This window comes from Molothrus ater, chromosome 1 (assembly GCF_012460135.2).
Source record: "Molothrus ater isolate BHLD 08-10-18 breed brown headed cowbird chromosome 1, BPBGC_Mater_1.1, whole genome shotgun sequence".
Classification (NCBI taxonomy): Eukaryota; Metazoa; Chordata; class Aves; order Passeriformes; family Icteridae; genus Molothrus; species Molothrus ater.
Window position 1 is genome coordinate 29,375,827 of NC_050478.2, and position 25,461 is coordinate 29,401,287.

Here is a 25,461-nt window from a genome sequence, read left to right on the forward strand (position 1 = left end):
TTGCATTCTGCTGCTTGTGCAAAGTGAAAGGGTTACCTTAGCTTGCCCTGCAGTGCTGTCCACTTTCTCTTTTCAACTCTACTCACAAGCACTGTGACTTTATTGCTAATTTCCTGTTGGATTATAAATATTGTATTTTGGAACTTTTTAACACTTTTTTTCTTTTCTTGTTTCCTTTGCTGGCCTGACCACAGCTCCCCACCCTTTCATATTTGTCTCCTAATTGTAGCTAGCCTTAAAAATATTTTTGAAAGTAGCTCCTTTTATCCAAGAGTGTGTGGGGTTTTTTTTTCCCCGGAATAAGCACTCTCTGCCAACCTTCCCCTCTTTTCTGTCCTTACAGCTAGGTTTAAAAAAGCTTGGCCAACCCTTCTGTTGCATTCAGTGGATAAATTCTTTTCAAATAAGCACACTGCAGGAGTACTATCATGGCAATACTCAGATGAGAACAAGTAAATTCTTTAATTCTCTTATTCTACCTTTTTCAGATTGACAATCTCTTTTGATTTTTCCAACATGGACACAGTGTACAGATTACAGAAATATTTTGCAAATACTCTCACATTAACACAGATATTTTTACTTTCAATATGTAGTAACCATAACAATGTAAAAACCTTTAAAATTAATTTTTATTTGGTAAATTAATTAACTAACCCAAAGTTTTGAATTTCCAATCTATAAAACAAATGGTGGCATAGGGATTGAGAGATAAAATAAGTGGAGAAAAATATATTTTCCACTTTGATCAGGAGAGAAAAAGACACCAGACCTTTGTCTCCATAGCCTCAGTGTAACTTTAGTTCAATGAGATTCCAAGGAATATGGGAGGACTTATTAATCCCCCAAGGCCTGTAAACTGGCTATTTTTCCCTTTTTCAGCCTCTCTTGTAGTCAGGGTTCTTAATTTTCTACAATTCTCTCAAGAGCTGAGGCAGTGGAATTTTAGGCTTCAGTCTTAATAAAGGAATTCTTTTCCCTTGGGTATGAAGCAGTGGGAAGAGGTATAAGAAAGTTCAAATTCAAAATGAATAGAGTTGTTTCACATATTTTTTGATTGTTATCTAGTTCAGGTGACTGGAGAACACTGACAGTTCAATAACAATAACATGGCATCAATACAAGAATAAGTGCATTTCTGATATTGATGTGCATACTATCTCACTAATGAGATTTTAATTTAAAATGACAATTTACTTCCATACTGCCAAAGTGTATTGAAAAGATTTATTTATACACCTAATGAACCATAATGTAGAGAATTATAAAGTAGTATATTACTCTGTGGAGCTCCTATGAGTTCCACATTCCTGTCTAATTTTTACTCTACTGAATGGTAATTAATTCTGGTCATTTACTTTGACAGCTTTCTGTCAAACTGCCAGCTGTAATGTGCAAAATACACAGAAAAGCTACAACATTGAGATTCATACCACTTTACATGTAAAACATTAAAGTAAATAACAGAAAATCTATTTGATTTATGACCAAAAATGCAAAAATAGAGGATGCTTTTTTTTTCCCATGAACTTATGCCTAGATTAAACTGATTTGGACACATAAATGGCAGTGGTTTTATTAGGCAGATCCAAGAAAATGCAATGATTCAAGAGGCTCAAGTTCAGTGGCTACTGTTCATTGCTAGAAGTTAGCTCTACACATAAAATCAGAAGCATGTTTCTTTACCAAAAGTAGCAAAATTCTTATTTGGCTAACTGGTTAATGCTTAGTCATTGGCTATCAATTTCACAACTTTAAATATACAAGTTACCTTCCTCAGTCAGTAGCTATAAATTATATCTCAAAGGAACTTGCAGAGTGTCTATATACTTCATCATGACATTTCACTTAAAAAAAAACAACTCAGTAAAGTGTATATGGCTGCATTATTTCCTCTGCAGAAAATCTGGTCTAATTTATATCATCACAACCCAACTCCCTGCTCAAATCTTCCATCAGATGGCTCCATCAGGAAGCCTGAATTTGTCTCAGCGGTGATGTAAAATTTTTAGTCTGGAAACACTGATTTAATTAACACCTCTTCTTGAGGCCATGATTCTGAGCATCAAAGATCTGTGCCCCTGGGCTGCTATCTACAACTCTTTTCTGTCCTCCCAACATAAATTCAGGTATATGCTTCTCTTTGAGCTGCTAGTTTCCATTTCTAGTCTTGTACAGAGATACACAGGTTTCATTATAACAATGCTCTCTAATACTATTTAAAGGATTCCCCGATGGTTTCCAGGACAAACTATACTCTGTAATTGCTTCCAGGGTTTCTCCCTGTCAGTCACCACAACACATCTGCTGCATGGCCCAGGACAGGGCCCTCAGAGAGGTCACATTAATAATGTATCTTTGGCTGAAAATTGCCTACTAACAGCACTAACAGTGCCTATTAACCTGCAATTCAGCAATTCATTTAGGGTAGCCTCGTAATTTTACTATTTCATCAAAGTCAACTTCTGCAGCTGAAATCAGGACCACAGTTTCAGTAAGTGAAGGGTTACAAGCAAGCCTTAATCTGACTTTTTTCTTATGAGCTTATAACCCATAATGACAAACAAGAGCTCACAGATAAGAGAGGCAGTTGTGAGGGATGCTTGTACCACGCGCCACCTTGAGCCAGCAGCCATCTAAAGGGGTTTTCTGGCCAACACTAACACACTGGTTCCTGCCTTTCAGAAGCCCTCAAATAATCAGATCCTGAAAGAGTATTTGAGGGAGACATTAGTAAATAATAAGCTAAGAAATCATCTCAACAAATGAGAAGAGCAACAGGATAGACATTTAAACCATCAGACATTGGCTCTAGTCTGACTTTCCCAATGAAATGGGAAGTGATAGGAGACAACTCCATGCAGCCAGGAGAGTGGGAATTTGCATGGAAGATGTGAAGATTAAGACAAGAAGTCTGAACTCACTAGGACTGGAGTTGGTGAAAGTTCAATAAAAATGTGGGAAGATCACAAGTTATCTGTCAGATAACAAGTTATCTGTTATGTAGCATTTTCTTCCCTTTGAGGAAAAATAAAAAAATGTTCGAATCTTTTCGGATCTGGATTGGGGACTTGGGTTTATAGGAACACAAGTATGAAGGGCTCACCAAGCTAATGACAAGAGCATTTTTTTCCCCTCTCACATTCTCCCTTTCGTCTTCTAAAAATAAGCCTATCAACACAGCAAAAAATTAATACTAAATTGTATACAGTTTCTAGCTGAAAATATCTGTTTAATACGTGTGATTACAACCATTTTTGTCTTAATACATTATTTTTAAAGGGGTTACTTGAATTTGATACTTCTCAGTCTAGATCCACTAAAGTTGATTATACACAATATACATAAATATGGAACTGATAAATATGTTTCATAAGGCAGGGAGGTTTCCAGATAGAAAGAATAAAATAGAAATTACCATACACATTAATGAAATTCCTAATATAAAAATTATTTCTCTGGATATTACACTTCATTCATCTGAAACAACTGGGAGTTATCCAGAACTAGTCAGAGTCAGAACCTAGGTTCTACTGTGTTTAAGCACTGTGCAGCCTTTAAGTTCATTTAAATTCAGTTTTTGTCTCAACTTGGAATTAATGGAGGCTAGGGGAAATTCACTTTCAGAGTTCTCATCTGACTTGGCCCACTTAATCCCTTAATTGGATATTGAATGATCTAAGTATAAAACCAGAAACTGTACATGCTTCTCAAAGAAACACATGGAAAAATCTGTGTGTGTGTGTGTGTAGAATTGATAAAAATCAGGGGATTTAACTCTGGAAAATAATTTTAAAGTATAGAAATGCATTCACAAAAAGTTTTGCTCATTTTTTAGTAGAAAACAGAATCCAGAAATACTTAGTTGTATTATTTTATGCTAACACAGACAACACAGCTGACAACATTTAATGAACTTTCCAATATTTATTTCAAAGTAATGTTTTATGGCTTGAAATGAATACCAGTGCTGGCAGGTGTCAAGACTCAACAGCAATTTACTTTCAGAGTAGCAATGCAAATTGCACACTTGAATTTTACAAAGAAAAGAACAGCAGCAAAATATGTAGTGACAGTAGTAGTGAAGTTTGTAGGAAGTGTAGCAGCTCAGCTTCCTGATATATGTGGTTTACCCAGCAAAACAAAACTTTTGTGATTATCACTGACTGCAGAGTGTATTTAAATTTAGCTCCAGGATTTAACATTATATTTGCTTAAAAGCTCACTGTGTTCCAGAGCCTGAGTATTTTGCTCTGGTTCAGCATTTCTCTACATTTCCTTTACTAAATTGAACACTTAATAGGAAATCTTCCAATCACAGCACAGGTTTACTCACTCCCAAAATGATAAAATAGAAGTCATTAAAACAGATAATTCCCTTAGTTATTTTTATATCAGTCTTGAGAGAAATTTAAAGCCTCATTTAAGAGTAAAAACTAGTAGAAAAGCTAGAAGCCTGTATCATTATTAATAGTATTTTTAATAAAAATAATAATTGTTTGGGGATTTTATTTGAAATGAAATTATATATATGCTTGCTATGAAAAAGTAGCAAGTCTATACAAGTTATTTGAAATTTGTAAAAATGTACTACTAAGCCTAAACAAAAAAAAAAAAAGAAACCACAGATATAGCAAGATTGAAATCCTATGGCAACTAGGGATGATCTAAAACTAAATTCAGACATATAAAATCTTCTTCATAGGCAGAGAGAATTTCTGGCATTTCAGACCAGTAAGGTAACTACCCTGTGTAAAGGCTCAAGTTAGTGAAAAGGGAAATACAGACTACAATCCAGCTAAGATTTAAAACACATGCTTAACTTCATGCACCTAAATAGTCCCATTAACGTGAAGTTAAGCATGTGTGCATGTTTTTGTAGGGTCATTCTCAAGTGATATCCCTTTGATGAATGTTTCTTCCTGTGTTAGCAGGGAATGGTGTTTGATCAGACCAGCATGGGGTTAAGCGCCCTTTATCTTTCTGTTCTCCACTTAGAGGACCCTACTATGTTGGTGAGTGGTGAGTGTGAGGATGAGGATAGGAGGCAACATCCAGCCCTGAAGGTATACAAATTCTGGTTATTTTAAGAGGAGCCTCTAATACAGATGAAACTGGAGGTCTGATTGTAGGATTTGTATCCTGTGAGTTCCTGAGCTGCTCCAGGTTGCAGAAAAATTCCTGACAAAACGTTCTAGATTTTTTTCATAAATTACATTTAGTGAATTATTTGGAAGTAGCTCTGCTGATCTCCTGATTAATCTTATTGTGCTAAGAATACACCAATCATTTTCATTTCTTAGCCACTCTTATTTCAATAGGAGTTCCATTTGTTTATATACTCATACAATTTTTTTTTGTAGTTTGGATTTTGATGTCAACAACAGTGATTGTAAAACTTACTGCATAATATATCACACTGAACAACTGTGAGCCTAAGCTGAGGTCTAATTATGCATGCCTGACTTGAAGTTTCTTTAGGCATATTCACAACAGTAAGACTATTACAGCCATCTGCATGACAAGAGGAATGTGTCACAACAGGCACAGAGTTTTGAGCAGAAAAAAGCAAGCCAAGGATGCAAGGACCTGGTTTCCTTTGACAGTGTAACTTCCAGTTGTTTAAGACCCTTTGATAGGGTGATTCTAGAGCCCCTTTGCTACCAGAGTAATCATATCTAAAAAATGCATTAGAAAGTCGGCATTCTAATTCTTGGATTCATTTTCCACTCAGTTAAACCAACACAAAGAAAGATTCTGTCATTTGCCCAAGCAGTCACTAATTTAGCAATAGGCAGGAATGGGTCATCCAAGTTCTAATTCTTATTTTAGGAGCAGTTAAGGAGGTTGCATTTTTTCCCATCATTTATTGAAAATATACTTTGTTACACTTCTTCCAAGCAGAAGTTTAAAACTGCAGATAACTACTGCATTATAGACTGCCCTAGAAAGACACATAGCTTGATGGTATATGCCACAAAGAAGTACCCCCTTCCTATGCTTCCTAAAAGGAAGGAGAATTCAAAACATATAAAGTATATCAGGATAGAAGATAAAAGAAAAGATAACAAAAAGATTAAAGGAATTAATCCTAGATCTTTTGGTAAAGAAAACAAACTGAAGATTATTAATGGCTGTAAACAGTCAGTGGCTGAGTAAAAATCTTGTGAAAAGCTAAACTGATCCAGAAGACAAAGCTGAGAATTTGTCTGAAAAAAAAAATATTTTCCATAAATGCTGATTTAATATTCCATATATTATTTCAACAAAAAGTAGATTGTGAAATATTTAAGCAAGGAATTGCATTGAAACTAAAAACTGGATCATAATGCATCACTTAAGATGTAGCATCCCTGAATTATGGTTTGGGATTGCTTTGCATATTCCTAATTTTAGAGCTAACAACCCTTCTAGTTTTTATTATCGCCTTGTTATTTCCATTTTTTCTTCACAATGTTATGGTGACTAAAAAATATGTGACTAGAAAATCGTAGCCTTTCATATTTCAATCCCCTGACTTTCCCTTGGGAAGTGGATTACTGCATCATAATACTGGTATCTTTTAGTTAATGCTGTGGGCTTCATTCAACTTCAAAGCAAAGATATTAAAGGCTCGTTTTCCACTACAAGGCAGGTGTATTTTTATTAGTTCTTTCTCAAAATTGCTATGACTTCACTTGTGGATACCCCGCCAACAGCCATTATTGAAAGCTGGACTATAATTGCTACGGAACATGCAACGTCTGAAGCACTAAACCAGTGTTACTGCAATCCTCCAACGACTGACTGAAACCAAGTGTTACATCATTAAAGCTGAATTACAACACACCCATGGCGTGTTTTCCATGTGTGCTATTTTAAACAATAGTAGAGAAAAACCTGGCTATAAATTCACAGATCCCCAATTTGTTCAAAATCCATGAACAATGAGGGCTGTCTGACAGGATCTTTTGGCTTTATTTTAGTCAGAAATGTCACGCACCATAATTAAATGTCTGTTTGGTTTTTACTGGAGATGGAAATGCTAGCTTTAGTTATAAATTTAAACAACCTGTCACATGGGGAGACTCCACATTTATATAGTTTAGGAAAGCTTAGCAATTGTAATTGCTCCAGGAAAGACAAATAAACTAATGGAAACTATTCTATTTTTTAATTGGCTTTGCATCAGAAAAAGAAAAAAAAAAAGCTAATGGGATTATAGTATAGCTTTCATCTGGTTTGAAGAGTGCTTTTTGCTTTGGTAGACAGTTTGTGCACTACTACTTTCCAATGCTTAATTTTCATGCAGAAATTTATTGAAGAGTACAGTGATCACAGCTTCTAGGTTAAGAGAAGATGCCACTGAGAAGTGGCAACAAAATACAATCAGTATTCCAGAAAAATGTTTAGCTCAATTCTGCACTGTTCACCCTGCTGTTGTCCAAGTGGAAATATTTTGCCGTCACCCTGGTATGCAGAGACTATTATAGCTGAAGCAAATCCTTCAATTTTTCTACTCAGCTTCAGAAATTTTACTGTGCCCAGATTCCAGTGGAAAATATTTGATCACTCATATGCTTGGATAGAAATTTGTCACCTGGAATAGAAATCAGGATAAACCTGCCAGCATCCTTATGCAGACAGGCTCTGCAAATATATACTAGGCAAGGTCTCTGCCAAATAACTTGTGTCTGGCCAATACCGCCCTTCAAATAGTCTGTGAATGCCAGTTGCCAATAAAGATTCATTATACCATGTATAGTTAAATATTATTTTAGCTTTTGCATCTACAGTTTTAAACTTACACAGTAGCAATTCATTTGCTCTCCACATACTACCTGTCTAAAAGTTTCTGTGCAGTAGCCAATCACAATATTCACACTTCTCACTAGCACCTAAACAATATATGTCTTTTACTTAAAATAGATCAGTAAGATGTAAACATTTCCAAGTTATGTTTTTCATTCACACACAAAGTATGTACTATAGCTATTTTAAATAGCAATATCAAATGCAAAACTTTGCAGTAGATGTTATAATTATCTAAGACTTTCAAGAAGCTAGTAATTTCTTCTGGGTTCTATAATCTATTTAAACGTATGACAATGTGTAATGTCTTCTACTCCTGAAAATGCACGCATATATTAAATTTAAAAAATTAAAACAAAAAAAATAGTAGCAATCATAGTGAAAAAAATAATACTCAAACATTAGAGCCCTCAGGTGTGCTAGATCATCCAGAATAGTCCCAAATCATGCAGAGTGTTTAAGTTGTTAAAAAATGAAAATATTTTCAAAGGGAGCGTGTACCACTTTCACCATAAATACTTGACTATACATCTTCATTGCTTCTCTTTTAGAAAAAGCTTAACAACTCAGATTATCTCAGTTCAGGATGCTATTTACTTTTTCAAAATGGCACAAAACTTGCTGTTATGATACTTCTCAAGCATTTGTGCTGATTTAACTAATTTTACCCCTGTTTTCACCTACTAGAACTATATGAGAACATTTTAGTGGATAGAGATTAACTTTTGATTCCTCAAAACAAGTGATAGCAATACCATTTATTATAATAATAATCATCATCATCTTTTTTCCAAAACATTTTTTATTTACCTGATAAACCATGTTGCTTTCTCTTTTCCTTCCTTTCATTGTATCATATCCTTTTACACAACTTCATCACTCTATTTTTCTTCACCTCCTCCCATCCTAGAGTATTCCAGTGTCCTAATGTCTCATTAGCACTTCAGTTATTTGAAGTTCACTCCTGAAATCTTTCTTTATTGTTGTTCATATATTTCTTCAGATTTTCTATGGAATTAATTAATTCCTTCTTTCAGGAAATGTTTTTAAATACTAAGGTTTATTTCAGAGGGCCTTTTTCCATGTGAAGACAGCTAATAAAGTTTTGCACAGATTAAAGAGAAAAATCTATGTCTTTTCATGCACCAGAGAGGACAGTTAATGACAAATATTTAAATCCTATTTAGCACCCTCCTCTTTAATTCTACTGGCTATTGATATGTCATAAACGTTATTTACTGATTTCTCAACACTACAATCCATTTCTGCTCTTGCAGAAGGCACTGGTGGCTGAACAATCACTATGTCACAGATGAATCTCCTCTGACACTAGAAAAGTCTGTGGTGCTAGAGTGCTCTAGTGCTACATACCAGGGAACATGTTTGATCCCAGTTTCCAGAAAAATTAACTTTCATGTACTCAAAAAACAAACAAAAAATAGTTTCACCACATGAATAAAAGGAAAAATCTATTCTTCTTTTGTGTATCTGAAAAATTTTCTTTCATTAAATATATTTCTCTAAGTTTTTTTTCATTCAAAAAGATCTATTTGTAGATCTTTTATAAAGTTTATTTTAAGCCATTATGAAGGGCTCAGTAACATCAAGTTTTTATGCCATCTTGTATAGCTCAGATACACCATTCTTGTGCAAGCTTTTTCCCTTTTCTGTACTTCTCTATATATTATTAATCACAACACAAATTCCATCATCTCTATGCAGATCCCACTCTTTTCTTCAAGTCTCATCCCCCTCACCTCACCACAGAAATTTCATCTGTCCCCATATTGTTGTGTGTTTGAATGTTAGCTTAGGTTAAACATACTTTAAATTCTTTATCTCCTCTATTTTCAAATACATCTTCTCTCATTTTCCCATAATTCTAGATATCATCGCTGTTTCTATGTCATGTTAAATCTCACCTGTCTTGAGACTCCCCATATCCACATCCACAGATTCTTTCCTAACTCACCAGAGAGAATTAGTCTTATTCACTCATGGATCGAGAATTCTCATCTGGGCCCTTGTTTTCTCATCTCTCCAATGCAGCAATCCTCTTTGCCAAAAACCTTCACACCTCACTGATGTCCACCCACAGTGCTACTGAAACAAATGGATAAGTGATTACTTTCTATGTTTCCATTAGCTCCCTTTTCAAAAGTAAGATAATCTTCAACATTGGAAGGATCTTTGCAGCACATCTCTCTCTTCCCTGAGCTACTTCTGGTATCTTTAAATGCAAAGATCCTCAGTTTTTACACAAATGCTTTCTGATTGGTCATAATATTTGTCTATTGGTTCAAAATGTGTCTATTTTCATCTACTGCCTTTCATCTCATGTTTACATTGTACATACCTAGAAAAAGGACTATTGCTTTGTTGTGGGAGTTGACAGTAACTGTTGACAGTACAACTGTTAGAAAACCTGGATGTCAACTAGTTTGACTTCAGAGTTCATAAAGGAAAATTTTATTCTTAAGTATCACATTGCAAGCAGAGAATGTGGCGATGAAGTGCTTTGTTACTTGCAGACCAGCATCTTATTAGTACATTAAAACCCTGATTTACTGCTGTAGAGCCAATGGATAGCATGATACTTCAAGACCTCCTTAATACAGGAAAGATCAGAATCACACAAATGTTTTAAATGAGATTCCTAAAGCACTAAATAAACAATTGAAAAGTATTTTCCTCTCTAAATATCATTAATCAGAAGTAATGAAAAAATTCATATTTGAAAAGCAATTTTTAAACCACATTGGTCAGAAGAACATCTTGGAGGTATTTTTCTTTGCATGTAATAACAAATGTAAGGTAAATATAATTGTTTTCCCTGCTGGAAAGATTTGTTTACACTGACGACTCCACAGTTTTTTTTCAATTATGTCATCAGATAGTAAACAAAACCATGAAAGCAAGTCACTAAACCACCAAATTTCATCTCTTAAAAAGGCAATCTATTCTTCTGGTCAGCAACATACTTCAAAGTGCATATTCAACCAGAATTTTTCTTTTTTTAGCTCCCATTAAAATATAACAACGAGGTGTTTCATGTGTTTCATGTAATGCTAAGTGTTATTTTTAAATTAAGCAGTAAGAAAATGCTGGAGCTCCAGAGAGCTGGCATTACTTAAAAATTACTGTATGTGAATAGTTACACATGCATAATTACATAATTGCACTTGATGGCAGCAATAGCACATAGAGAAGACTATTAATAATATGTAAAATCTGCAGCAATCTCGTGAGGACAAATATCCTCCAGAAAAGGTGGCTCTTGGTACAGAATATATTTTAGTTTTACCTTTCAGTATGACAATTACCATGAAAGAAAGGATCAAAGGCAAATGGCACAGCTGGCAGCTTGAGAATAATTTAAGAGGTGTACTGGCAATAGCTTTTTGGTTTCAGTGAGATGGACTGCATTAGCTGTAATAGGGAAATGATGCTGGAGAACAGTCATACAGCACTCTTGCCTGGCATTTATGCAACGTTAGCTGAACCTGCAATTTTGACAACTTCATAAAAATTTCAAGGAAAAAAACTTATGCTAATGAATACTAACAATAGCAATGCCTCCTCTGTAATCCAACATCACATTTAGGCTTAAATCACTGATTCAGCAACTCATGATTACTGAGAAAATAAGGTTAGCATGTGCCTGTGTATCTGACCATGATTCCATGACATTGTCACCAAATTACAGAGATAATCTGCCTGCAAGGACTTGTCTAAAGACTTTAGAAATCAGGACATGTGGGCTGGAAAGATGTAAAATAAGGTAATTAATAATTGCAGATAATGCCATACAAACCTAAGGTTCTTCTCTCATTTCCCATTCTGAAAAATATGAATTCTACAGCATTGTAGGAGTGGGTTCCCATGAGCAATCTAATAATTCAGATCCCTAACAAATGAAGTAATAAGAGAGTTTGGGAGAATGTACAGATCCTCCCTGCTTTCCACCTTTACTCTCTCTCCTAGACCATTACAGGTACCCTTTGGACCAGGTGTGCCCTGCATAGTCTGGGGATGGTCTGTGCTTGCCATCCCTCATGACATTTCCTTTCCATTACACCTTTAATCTGTCCGTTTGATAATATACCTGATAGGCACAAATTTTCACATCCTTCTCCCAAAGGGCCACACTTTGGACTAAAGGCACAACTCCTGTTTTTCTGTTTTCCTTGAAACAGGCAGTCATTCAGCAGAATTTTGAAGGGTATCAAGCCTAGCTTGTTTCTTAGCAATTAAGCTAACAACACAGTTCCCTTTCAACAACAGTTTTCCAAAGAGCATTTACATTCCGAAGACTGTCTAAGCCAAGAGGCAAACATTTGTCCACACATGTACAGTTCTGAAAAGCAGAATCTCTCCTGCCAAATCTATTATGGGTTCTCGGAAATTAATGACATATATGCCCAAATATGCTTCTGTGTAGAGTTTATTAGTATGAATTACTGCACAAAGCAAAATAAAATAATGAAGATGGTGCAATTTAGTCCCAAAAAGATCAAAATAAAACGGTAGAGGATTCAAAGTAGTTAGGCAGATTTTATTTGGACTGTCTAGGAAAAATGGACCAATTTTGCCTGCACACTGCTTTCACAGCTATTATTTTTGTTACTTTTGCAATCTGATGCTTTTGATTTTTATTTGATGCTAATAAGTTGTGAAAGCCAGAGAGCCTGCAAAGCCAAAAAAATAAACCTGGATCCACTAAAGAACCTGTTTCCTCCTTCTTAACTCTCTACTAGTCAGGAGTTCACTGGAATGAGCAGATTTGATTCATTTAGTGGGTTGAGACTTTTTTATAAGAACTTGGCAGAAATTAGTGATTACTTAGAAGGTGATAAATAGTCCAATAAGAGTCCTGAAAACATCAAATTATGATTGCACCAATTTATAATAAAATTATAGCTATATAACAATATTGGTTCTATCACTATTCTTAATCAGAGTACTCTAGAATTCCTTATCTGTTTCAGATGAGCTATCCTTCAGTAATGTAATGAGAAAAAACAGAGTGTGAAAAAGCTGACCTGAATCCAAGGCACTAAAGTCCTACCAATACCCAGGACTGTGTTAAAACTAGACAGTGTTTGCTTTTTCAAATATCCCGTTTCCCTCTGTCAATGAAAAGCTTCTTACTTTCAACAGCAAGATCCTCAGATAGTCCCTTAGACGAAACACTCTCTTATCTCTCTCTGCTCTTAAAAGTAGAGACTGGACAACTGAAACAAAGATTTCTTTTTTTGAAATATATTGTTTCAAGATTAATGAACTCAAAGCAAATTGAAGATTTTTGACTTTATTTTAAACCAAGAAGTTTGAGTGAGATGTTTTTGTTTCAGGCAATAATTTGTTCTACTATTTGCAATAATTTGTTCTGCTATTTGACTATTGTTATTTTATAATATTGGGGTGAAAAAACCCAAAAAAAGAAAGTGAAATAAAAGTGTATCAACCCAGGTAGAATGAAACATTCTAACAACTACCTTGAATCTCCCACCTGTTCATGTTTGTCTTAACATTTTGTATAAAAAGTGATTTCCAATTTTCATGGACCTGAAAATATTTTATAGGTTTTATTTTATTTTGATTTGGTTAGAGAACTAGAAAAATTTTCCCTAATCCTCTCCATTTTCCTTTAATATATTTTCATTTCTCACACACAGAAAAAAAAAGGCAAAAATGATAAAAGGGAAGAGAAGGAGTAAGGAGTTCTGTTTCCTTTTATTCAGAAAAGTCTCAGCTTTTCTCAGTACTTGTTAAAACATATCAAAGCATATGCCATGGTTTTTTATTGAACTGTATATTTTAGACTGCTATCCAGAAGGCAAGGCAAATTCTAGCAAGTTGCTTCTAGCAGGAGGCTCTTCTCAGTTGTTGGTATCTTGGTAACACATTTTTAGGTCCAATTCACAAGTCTGACAGATGAATTCCTGTTTTTTACATGTTTTATGGTCTGAGGATGCAGTTTAACAAGACTCAGATAACCCCAGGAGCTAATCACCCCCCATGCACATAGTACAGAAAGATACATTTGGAATGGATTCACTTTAGGGCAATACTTTCATTAGAAGCAAAGATAGCCCAAAAAGATGTTGGAATTATAGTCCAGAAGACTTCTCATCCTGTGCTAGAATGTTCTCAGCTGAAAATGACAAAGAACTTTAAAAGATTTGTATACATAACCCCCCCCGACTTTTCTAAATAAAGTAACTTTTTCACTAATAGGTTTCACTTCTAAGACCATAAAAAAAAATTGACCAGGAATTCAGCCATGATGATGGCAACTTCACTCACTGCTTACATAGCAAGCAGAAGCAGGACAGGCCTTTTATGTATGTGCAATGACAGGTATCTTCCCTAAAATGTAATAAACTCACTAGCTGGTCTCAAAAGGAAGTGGAAAGAGCTATGAAGTAGGCATAAAATAATGCAGTTAATGGCCAGACTCTGCCTCTTAGCATCCTGCTTCACTACCACTTTGAGCTGTTTCCTAGTGTCTGACCACTCTTTGTAGGCAAACTACATGAAGCCAAAAAGAGGAGAAATTAATAGATCTAGAGAGTTATAGTCGTATGCATATGTGCAATGAATTCAGGTAATTGTTAAGGACAACATATAGCATCCCTTCCTCCATAAAACAAAATCTGGAATGTTCAAACTGAAACCAGGCATCTTCAACAGTATTAGCTTCCAATCAGCAAAATAAACAACCTATTCAAACATTTCATGGTTTCCACATGAAGATAAACCAAACAAATTCTGTCAGGACAGATGTGATCACTCCCAGACTCTATAGAGGGTTGCCGTATTATTTTGCCTTGGTTTCAAGTGATAACTAGAGCTTTATATTTACTTTTTTCTCATAACACCTATTTCCAACTTTTAAACATACAAAGTGTTTTGTGTGTTCTGCATTTGGTAATCAGTTGTTAAACACAGCATTTGCTAATCTTCTTTCATCAGGCAATTTTTATTTGGCATTGGCAGGAAAAGGAAATTTTAAAACATTCTCTTTGGGCTGCGTAATACCCACATATAAAATCAAATATAGCATTGTTGCTTTCTCTATATTCTCTTATTCCCTAACTCTAAACATCATAGAAAACAGAACTTCTACAGGGGAATGATATAACAAGGCAGTAATAAAGGAAATAAATCACAGCACATATAATGGCTTGATTTTATCTTACTGATCTATTGCCCACTTTAGACAAAAGGCACTGGCTGGTTAGAATTTAGCATGCAATTGCCCAGATGTCATGAACTAGTTTTCAGTCTCTGTAGTTATTTCAGGTGCTGCTAATAGGAAAACAGAGGCACAACTTTTACTGTGCTTTTCTTCCTTTAGTGTTCACAAGAAGCTTCTGAAAAAAATAGACTGAGCAGAAGATAGCATTTATGATTTTTAAAAAGTAATAAAACATATTATAGAACATTCTGAATTAATTTCTGCATTCCTACACAAATATATGGATTAGGATTTCCAGTGGGCTAAATTCAAGTCCAAATCTTTGTGTCCTACAAAGACATTCTGTTGCAGAAATCTTATGTTTTCATAGCTGCTCACTGTTCCAGAAGTGGGGAGAGACATTTATAGGAAGACAAGTCTGCTACCATTTCCATTGCAAGATGCAAATATTGAGTAATCCTGGACTGCATGTATTTTTAATATTTGGGGTTTCTCTATTTAAACTGTACAAGATAGAAATATCCAAAATATTTTAAATACTAGGTTGGTTCTTTGTGGTCACCTTGCATGTGCCAAACCCAGAGCTTTTCCACATCAGAAACAGCTTGTTTCACTACAGCTTTTATCTCTTAAAAGTTAATTCAATCCCTCTGCCTATCATGTTTGAAGATAAAATTCAAACTAAGTCATTTGTATTTGTGGTCTTGGTAACACAGATACCACTCTTCTCTTTTTAGGATAATTCCTGTAACTTGCCTGTTACAATAGCTTTGGAGGTAAGCTATCTAGTTTTGGAAAATAGTCCACTAATTTTGAGTATGAGGCTGTGCTGACGAGCACAGATATGTGGGTGAGCTTGATGGGCTAAGGACAGCCCAGAGAACACACACACTGGCTATGCACAGTGAAGCTGGAGGCTCCCCATTCAGGGGTGTTCTTCATGGCTGGGGGATCCCTTCTGCACTCCTCAGACTGCATCTTCTGCTTCTCCCCACATGACCTGCGTGGACGGGGAATCTCCACAAGTAAGCCAATGTCTTTCATCCAGGACACACGAATTGCCCATCTTATCCTGCCTTTGACTCTTAGACATTGCAATGTACTTTACATGACATTTTAAATCAATTTTGAAAGTAACATTTATGACAGTGCAAAGGGATCAATAAGCAACAGCTCTGTCAACATGAGTCTTCCACATCTGTGGAAATATGGGGTATGAAACAAATTCATGCATCTGTGCATTAACAAAAAAACCCCAAAAACAAAACCAAAAACTCAAGCAAAATACTCTAGTACTGCAACTACAGTTACACAGACAAACATCAACCCATGTGGAATATGTCAGCTGTCACTAGGGACTAATATCAGTGAAGTGATTCGCTAGTATGGAGATCTCTATCATTATCCATGTGTTATTATGATGTAGAAAAGAATGCAATTTGACAGGGATTGTAGGATTACTGTCTTATAGAAAATTTTGCTTTGACTTATAAACCAAATTACATCAGTAAAAAGATGTGTGAAATACCAGAGCTTCATTTTTGCAGACACTCTCAGATATACAACTGAACATTAATAATCTCATTGGCATGGCTGTTACATTTAAAATGCAAACACTACATACAGCTACATGCCAATCACTGACTGCTTTGGGACAAGAAGGGTTAGAAAATAAACTTTATAGATATAAGTGCAAGTGTTGACAAAAGAAAATGCAAAATTTCAGTCAGCATATGTGAACATGTATTTTCTATGTTCAGACCTTTGCTTTATCTTTGCATGCTTCTGATTTCTATTAAGTATGACTACCTCCTTGTCTTGTCAAACAATTAAAGTGACAAAAGTAATAGCAGATGCTTCTTTCATAGGTAAAACTACAGCAAGAAGACCATAGCTTGCATTTTATTACAGCTGCTCTATGAAGCCTAGTAATTGCAAGGTAATTGAAAAGATCCTGATAATAAACTGCCAGTTTACTTTTTTTTCAGAAAAAAGAAATATATAACCCAATTCAGGCTTCATTTTAACAACACATTAGATGGTTTCCAACTTGTCTTGATTTTTGTTTTATTTTATGATTGTAAATAAACCCTGGAAAATTCCTTCCCAGATTTACCACCTGAAACTGCAGCTGTTGGCTGACACTATCAAAGCCTCGCAATTCCGAACTCACGTGCAAATCTCATCAAGCGCAGACACTTCTAATTGATTCCAGAAGTTTTTCTTTTGCTAAGATCAGCGGGCAGAAGAAGAATAATGAGCAGCTTTTAAGCAGAGGGGGAAGGGTGTTGAGCTTAGGGAGTGGAGATTTTAAAAGCTCCAGCTCAACTGCTCTGCCAGAAATGCAGAGCAATTTTACGGTCAATTGGCCAGAGCATCTGGAACTATACATCATAGTCCTTAGTTGATGGTGGTGAAGCTGACTCTCAAACTGGCTAAGTCTAAAATCAGTAATGACTCTGCTGTCACACCTAAGTGGAAACTAACTTAATCTACTGCCAGATTTTACTGTGACTTTTTCTAAGGGACATTATTCCCCTTAGGGCAGTTGTCAAGAATATTAAAAGTCCAGTCCCTGGGATACACTGCATGGCATAGCAAACTTTTCTGAATGAAGCTAACATAGAAAAAAAACGATTACAACGCATGTTTGTTTAATTCCATGTGTGTTGACAAGGCTTTTTATCATAGGCAGCAGAGTTTCCTTCCATCCCCAGTTTAATTTCTAAAATATATTTGAAATACACCAGCCAATCTAGTTACAGCACAGAGACTGCATAAATGCTGAGGTCATAAATCACAGCACAGGGCATGGAGCTTTCACCTTAATGGAAACCAAATATGGGACACGCGGCTCTTTGAAATGTGGCACAGATGATCTTAACGAGGGACCAAGAAAAAATGCTACAGAGCAGAAAACTATCGTTGATGTGGAAATAAGTTCTTATGAGTAAATGTTTGTTTTATGTCTGAACTCATAAGTCAGTATTCCAACACTGGTAAATTATACTAAGAAACAAGTGAGGTAACAGCAACTCTTTGTATGATGAAAGGAAAAATAAGTAGTGTGATAATATATCACATTAAGAGGGACTTCTGTGGAACACATGATACAGTGTAAATCAGTTCTTTCATAAAGAGATATTTTATATTTTATCCAGACCAATTAGATTCTATGCCATAAGAAATACCAGAATTGCATCAAAGATCAGAGAAGCAGTCCATTTGGTACAGAATACTGTCTCCAAAAGTTTTTGAAACAGCTGCATCTACCATGTTTAGATACTCTGGAGGAGCAAATAAGCTATTTGACCACAATAAAGCTCATTTCTACCTTCATTAGTTAAGGGCTGAATAACACCCTGCAGCACAGGATTCTGTATATCTTCCAAAGCTGGTTATATTTCTAATGTACCACATGCCCACATAGAAAAGAAAACAAGTTATTAATTTAAAACATCACACATGTATAAAACCTCCGTTTTTCTCTCTTTTCCACCATGAAAGTTGCCCTAGATTTTTTGTCCTTCCTACCTGTAAATTAATACATGTCAGCCAACATGGCATAGCCAGGCAGCTCATTAAGTTGCAATGCAGAAGTCAGGATGAAAAGATTAACTCTTAGATACAATGCCTTAGTTACAATAAAGGTAAAAGATAAACATATCAAGACAGACATCTATTTCCTCCTCCCTCTTCCTCACTCCTAGCCTCTTATTTTAAGTCTGAGTTGCAGCTACTATGAGGGTTGGTGAAAATATTTAAAACAAGAGTTCCAACAACATGTCAATGGCTCTCATTTCTACTTGCTCCTCATTAGTACTACTGTCAAATAACAGCCAGTGTTTGACCAAATTCAGCTCATGGAATATGCTGGCTGGTGCCAAACCAGTGCAGTTGGATGGAAACACTTTAAAGAGGTGGACCATCATCACAGATTTATTTTTACATATCGTGCCTGCTGAACTGTCACATAACTGAACACACAAGCAATGTTTTCTGCTACCTCCAGGTGGTTAAGAGGCGCCAGGCCCAGCCTGACAGAAAATGATTTGGCTTTGGTAATACTCACAATCATCACATTATGCAGGCATGAAGTAATCAGCCTAAAGAAAGCTAACTAGTATAGGATGTGGCAGCACAGATTCTCAAAAGAAACACACTAGGTCTTCAAACCAGTCAAATATATTCCCTGTCACCGAGGTTTTTATTGACCTCCACCCACGAAATAATTTTCTTAAGATATAAAAATTTCCTCATATATCACCACTTTTTTCTTAAATTAACAAATAACACACAAAACCTCTAACAAAGAAACAACAACAAAAAAATTCACTCCCTCCCCCTCCCACATTCACCTAATCATCTATATGAAATATATACAGGAAAAGGAACAGAAAATGCATGCTGAGGAATGTACACTGTTCCACCTCCTGTGGTCACTTCTAGTGATGATAGCTTCAAATTATTTTCTTGGAGAAGAAAAGGACACTGGGAGAGATCCCCATGAGTTTATCAAATAATGAATTCAAATACAATATCAGGGAAGAAAATATTTTTAAATGATCAGAAAAATAACACAATTTTCATAAGGAACCAAGTCTGGTAACACACAACTTCAAAGCATTGATGGAGTCAATGCTGATTTTACTTGACTGCAGACACAGAAAACAACATATTAAGACTGCAGCTTTAGCAAAAGCAGAAGTCTTTCTTTCTTACACAACTATAACATCATTTTGCTTCCTCCTTTCCTGAGCCCGAGCATTAAGAAACTTTCTTGCTCCACAGCAAGTTGTATCACTTACCTGAAAAAAATCTTTGTCTGGCTAAGTCAGCCCAGATGGCAAAGCCAGTCAACAGGGCAGCAAGAAGGGTAAGAGCCAGAGGGCAGGACTGCTCCTTCTATTTAGATTGCCATCTTCAGCTGCTTTTTTTCACGCCCACCTGAGCTAATTTAATGACAAAGTGGGAAAGGCTTGCTCCTTGTTTCCTCTGTTCTTCTCCCTTCTCTAACTGACCCCCTAGTTTTCTCTCATTTCTTCTTCACTTCCCATTTAGTGTCCCCACAGAAGGTGTTCTTCCAATGCAGTAACTCAGATAATTGTCAAGTCTCCTTATGAGCCAAACACAGTAATTTTCAGTTTAAAGCACCTATTTTTGGCAATTAGAATACCCTTCAAATAGTATTGGAAGGATATGTTCTTTAGAAATCTTTACTGATCCTAAAGCAATCTTGAGAAATAGGAACATATGAAACATAGTAGCAGAAAATCCTCCACACATATGGAAAACAGTAACATACTTTTTCACTCATTATTGAACATGCTGTTGGTAAAAATCAGTCTTGCACTTACCTGCTGCAATGTGCACCATTAACTTAAGAATTCTGAGAAAGAATTGTTTGTTAGATTCTTAAAATACTTCTTTATCCTTAGGTGATCACGACCTTGAAGGCTTAATTTATAGAAAAAGTCAACACAAACTCTCTTACATGACGTTGTGCTTTCATTCTTTAACACTGGATTACTAAAGAATTGTTAATTTGGTAACTCACAAGGATGAAGATGTAAAGACAATGCCTTTCAGCATATTACAGGTTATGATTACAAGAAGTATTAGATTAAAAAGACCAAAGTCAGCTAAATCTAGATGTACGTTTAAGACAGGATATTTACATGAGGAAAACAAAATGATTAATTGTTTCAATTTACACCTCTTAAAATTTGTAAGAGAATGTGAAAGTGAAACAGAGCAAAAGAAGTTTAAAATCAAGCAGATTGCCTATGTTAGTATATTATGAAGGATAAACAAATTGGAATGATGAACAGAAACATTTTTTAGGATAAATTTTAGACCTAATTTCTGGGGAAACTATCTGTTTATGTATTTCTTATGCTTTCTGGTACTGCTGTTTCAAAACGATCATGTCAATACTGAGGTAAGGCATTACTGTTTGAAAACTTTTCAACATGAACTGAAAAATCTCCAGAAATCTCTCGGATTTTTTTTTTATTTTGATGTAAATTCTATTAGACCCATAAGAACATGCCTACCATGCATATAATGCATTGGGAGCAAAAGTGGATCATTTATTTTAAAAGTGGGTCATTCATTTTAAAATGGGGGACATTTTGAAGTTCATTACAAATATTCAGACTGCAAAAAGGAGAACATTTTTTATTGTGAAGATGGTGAAGCACTGGAAGAAAATGTCCAATAAGGTGGTAGGTGCCACATCCTTGGAAATTTTCAAGATCAGGTTGATTGGGGCTCAGAGCAACCTGATGTAGTTGAAGATGTCTCTGCTAATTGAAGGGGATTGGACTAGAGGATCTTTATATTTCATACTCAAACTATTCTATTATTCTATGATCACAAAAGCTATTAATATAATGAAATTGTTGATTTGTGATAAAATGTCAAGGGTGGAAATACTGGCATCACTCAGAAACAATACCTATTCTGGTCTGCCCGAGAGTAAATTATTTGAAAGACACCTATTTTTTTCAGTATTTTCAAAGAAAAATTGTGTAGAAGTAGTCCTGTCTCTTGTAAAAAATGGCTATGTAGTCAGTGTCAAACAGAGGACTAAAAAAAGAACAATAACTGTAATATGAAGGATGAAGGAATAAACACAAGGAAGAAAGTATAGTAAAGTACAGAAAGAGAACTTGAGATGACAATAAAGTATTTTTTTAATGACAGAAACACGTAAAGAACAGAGCAAGAACCACTTAATTTTATTTTCTTCTTTGTGAAAGAAGAGGAAGCTATAGAATTCCCTATAAACAATAGGAATATCAAGCTAATATTTTTCTTCTACTCATTTCTTAGTAAGAGACATTTTTATATATGAATAAAAATATATATAAATAAATATATATAAATAAAAATACCAGCAGGGCAGGTATTGAGGGTGTATATAATGATATAATTCTCACAGATTTCACTTAGAATAGCCAAATAATTCAAGTCTGAAAGCTATGTCTCAAAGGCAAGGTAAATTGCTCCAAAATTTTAGAATTTGTCAATTCAAACCTTTCTACTGTATTAGGCTACTAAGGAAATTTTACAAGCAATTTTCAAATAATATTTAAGTAAACTAAACCTCTTAAAATACTTGCTAAATTCTTGCAGAGTCTTATCAAAGGAATTCAAGAATCATTTGATTTATACACCACAGCTTTGACAATGTAACAAGGAGAGCAGGGGAGAAACGAAACAATTCTCAATTAGTGGCATTTATCTAGCTTTAAATATTGTCTAATAGCTATTGTTTTCCAACCCAGGCAGAAAAAAAAAAAAAAACTAAAAAACCAGAAAAATCTCCCAGACCCACAGCAGCAGATTTTTTTTAATTTATTTATTTTTATTTTCTAAAAGAAATTCCATTTCTTTTAGAAAAGCAGGAGAAGGGAGACCACTTCCAACTGGGAAAGACACTATAAATTTTGCATATGTTTGAAGTCAAAGGAACTATTCTGAACCTGAGTATCAGTTCCTACTGTTTTATTTGATTTTTTTCTGATTTTAAGCCAAAAGAGTAACTTTCTGATAAGGTTGTACTAATCCAGCCACCCATTCATAACCTTGATGGTTATGAATAACCATTATTTCCTGGTAACCAATAGTAAGTAGCTTGGTAATGTTGCTCAGATAGGAATACTAACAGTGACTATTGTTATTTCATTGTGATAATATTAAAAGAGATATGAAATACCAACTGTACTGGAAATGAAAATAATAAAAAGCAAAAGGCATGAAGAGGATAAAAGTAAATGCTAAGAACACAAAAGTAACCACATGTATTAGACCATAGATCTATTTCGTCCTATATCCACTCCTTGCCAATGGCTAAAAGTCTGTTTCTGAGGCACAGGATTAATGTAGAGCAAAACACTTGAAGTCTTCCAGCCTCCAAGAATTTTCATATTTCTCCCATAAAAGGAGAATTAAACAATTGAAATTCAGCAATGCATTTCTATTATTCACTTCAAAGCATGTGATCACAAGTAAATTATTTTTGCAAGAAGTGGTAGATGCAGTCCTTCATGACCTTTTTTCCAAGGATAACTGGCATCTCAGTAGTGAACTGGAATAATTTTCTTACAAAATAATCATAAAAAGTGAAAAACAATGTGATAAGAAAAAAATAATACTCTATTCTAATAGCATAATGAAAAATAAGAAAGCAAAATGTAAACGTTTAGTGTTTCTTTTCTGCAAAAAGTTAAAAAAATCTAGAATAATCAGCACAGACATTTTAAAATAAATGTCTTACCTCATATGCATAGCCCAAGAAGGAAAAATGACTCCTAAAGTAGTCAAGTTCGTAAGCACCTATGAAGACTAAACAGCGAATGATTTCCAAAATTCCTGCTTTGGACCTAGAAAAGGGAATCAATTCAGATTAACATCCAGTCTTTTCCTCTTTGCTAAGTTCAGTGAAAAAGAGAAAATAGAATTAGTTTCTGATGTCGTCCACTTACATCTAGTCATCCTTCTTAAACTTAAAGTTAAGTTTTTTTGGTATTTACCTTATATTGACTTACAACCATGAATTTGCTGTGGTGAGAATACCAGTACTTGCAAAATATATTTGAACTAATGCAAATGGAGCTGTATATTTAGTTACTGTCCTTTGATCTCAAAAATTACCATAACAAAATTCTGAGAACTGCTACATAAGTAGTTCAGAATATTTTCAGTGGTCTACTTCCACAAATTTTTACTAATGCCTCTTTATTAACTCCCAGGTTATTCACATGTCTGGCATGTTGACAGATTTTTACCTATCCTGAATTAAACTGTTCAGTCCTTAAAAGCGAAAGGTATTCCTTTCTGAAAACATAGTGAACAGCAGGTGCAAAGCAATACTGGCACCTCAGTCTCAAAGGAAACTTCTACTCTACATTTCTTCTCTGCCAGGGCAAGTAACTTCTTTGCAAGCAAGTGTGGATGCTACTTACTCTTCTTTAGCACCACAGTGCCCATATGGGCTACTTCGTAATGTATCTCACTGGCCTGGTGTATTCAAGATCCAATTTCATTTGAAGCTATACTAAGTTTAGTCTCAAGTCTACACCATCTTTCACGTGACTTTGAGCCCACTCTGAGCTACACTGTGTGCTCTTCATATACCATCCATATATCTGGCACCTATGGCGAGCTACACAGGGCTCACACAATCCAACCTTGAACAGCCTCAGACAGCTGGCAGGTCCCACTCACCTGCCACTGTCCCAAACCCAGAGGAATGGACCCAGTAAATGCAAGCACAGAAGAGCCCATCCCAAAACCTTTCTGCAAGGTTTTCTACACAGATGTAGTCACTTCTTGCTATGGGAACAATCCTGGATTTAGGTGCTGGCTAGTCATGTGTTATTTTCTAGGAACAGACAGCCATGTGTGGATCTGGGTGATTATATCTCTTTATCAATATAATTTCTGAGATTCACATGTAGTCATAAATAACCCATAATGAAAGAATAAAAAACCCCACATATTTTGTATCTTACTTGCTCTCCATAAGTAGTCCAAAAGATGCCAGGGACAGAATGATAAAGCCAATTCTCACGAGAACTGTTCCCTGTGACAACATCTGTTAAAAGGCAGACAAAAAATTCCTTTAGAGTAATCTGGAGAGACATGGAGTTTTTACGGAACAGTAGCTTGAACTTACTCAGTGAGTGAAGCAAGTGTCCCCTTTTAAAGTAATTTGCTACTTGAAATTTTAGGGAAAGAAATCTGCTATGGATAGCACTCATACCTGGAGTAACCACGTTCACAGTTGATTCCTGACTACTGTATTAGTGTTTAATGTTATCTCCTTCTGTCCTATGTGTTTTTTTCCCAAAGTTATTTGATTTCCTTTTGACTCAACTCAAGAGGGAAGAAACTTACTTCTAGATAAAAATCCCAGCAGCCCTGTTCTTTAAATGTCATGTTACCAGGTCTTTACAATAGCCATCTTTGAATCCCACTGGATAAAAATGCCAATGTACTGGTGAGAATAACAACTCACGTGACATGGTCATGTTTAAGACGAAACAAAATTAATGTTTTCCCTTCATGACAACTTGACACTTGGTTCCCAAGCCAGAAAAACTTTTTAGCTCATATCATTAACTTCAATCAGACTTAAAACACTTTTAAATATTAACATGCACATGAGTATTTAGATGAATCACAGCATGAGGACTTCTGTCCTTAAAATTTACATCAAAATGACATAAACAAAATTCATAAACACAGAAATTGTTTTGATTGTAAAGTTTGAATTTTTAAAATTTATTAAATATTTATTTTGTATTCTATACACTGCCTTTGAAAATCAAATATTTAAGCAGTTTCATTTTTACCTCCGTGATTTTGTTTCAAATAGTAGTTTTGAAAAGCTTTTGGTTTTATTTTATTAAAACAAAACAAAACAAAACAAAACTATTGGATCTGACTGAGTTATA

General features: G+C 35.1%; 1 protein-coding gene across 1 annotated transcript in view; it reads right to left on the reverse strand.

Moving 5' to 3' along the window:
* Window positions 1-25,461, reverse strand: part of AGMO (alkylglycerol monooxygenase) — a 187,019-nt gene that overhangs the window by 55,077 nt on the left and 106,481 nt on the right. Inside the window, exons 11-12 of the mRNA XM_036379277.2 lie at window positions 24,517-24,599; window positions 23,280-23,385 (exon numbers count right to left, since the gene is read on the reverse strand). Coding sequence (XP_036235170.1) covers window positions 23,280-23,385; window positions 24,517-24,599 — 189 coding nt within the window. The remainder of the gene's footprint in view (window positions 1-23,279; window positions 23,386-24,516; window positions 24,600-25,461) is intronic.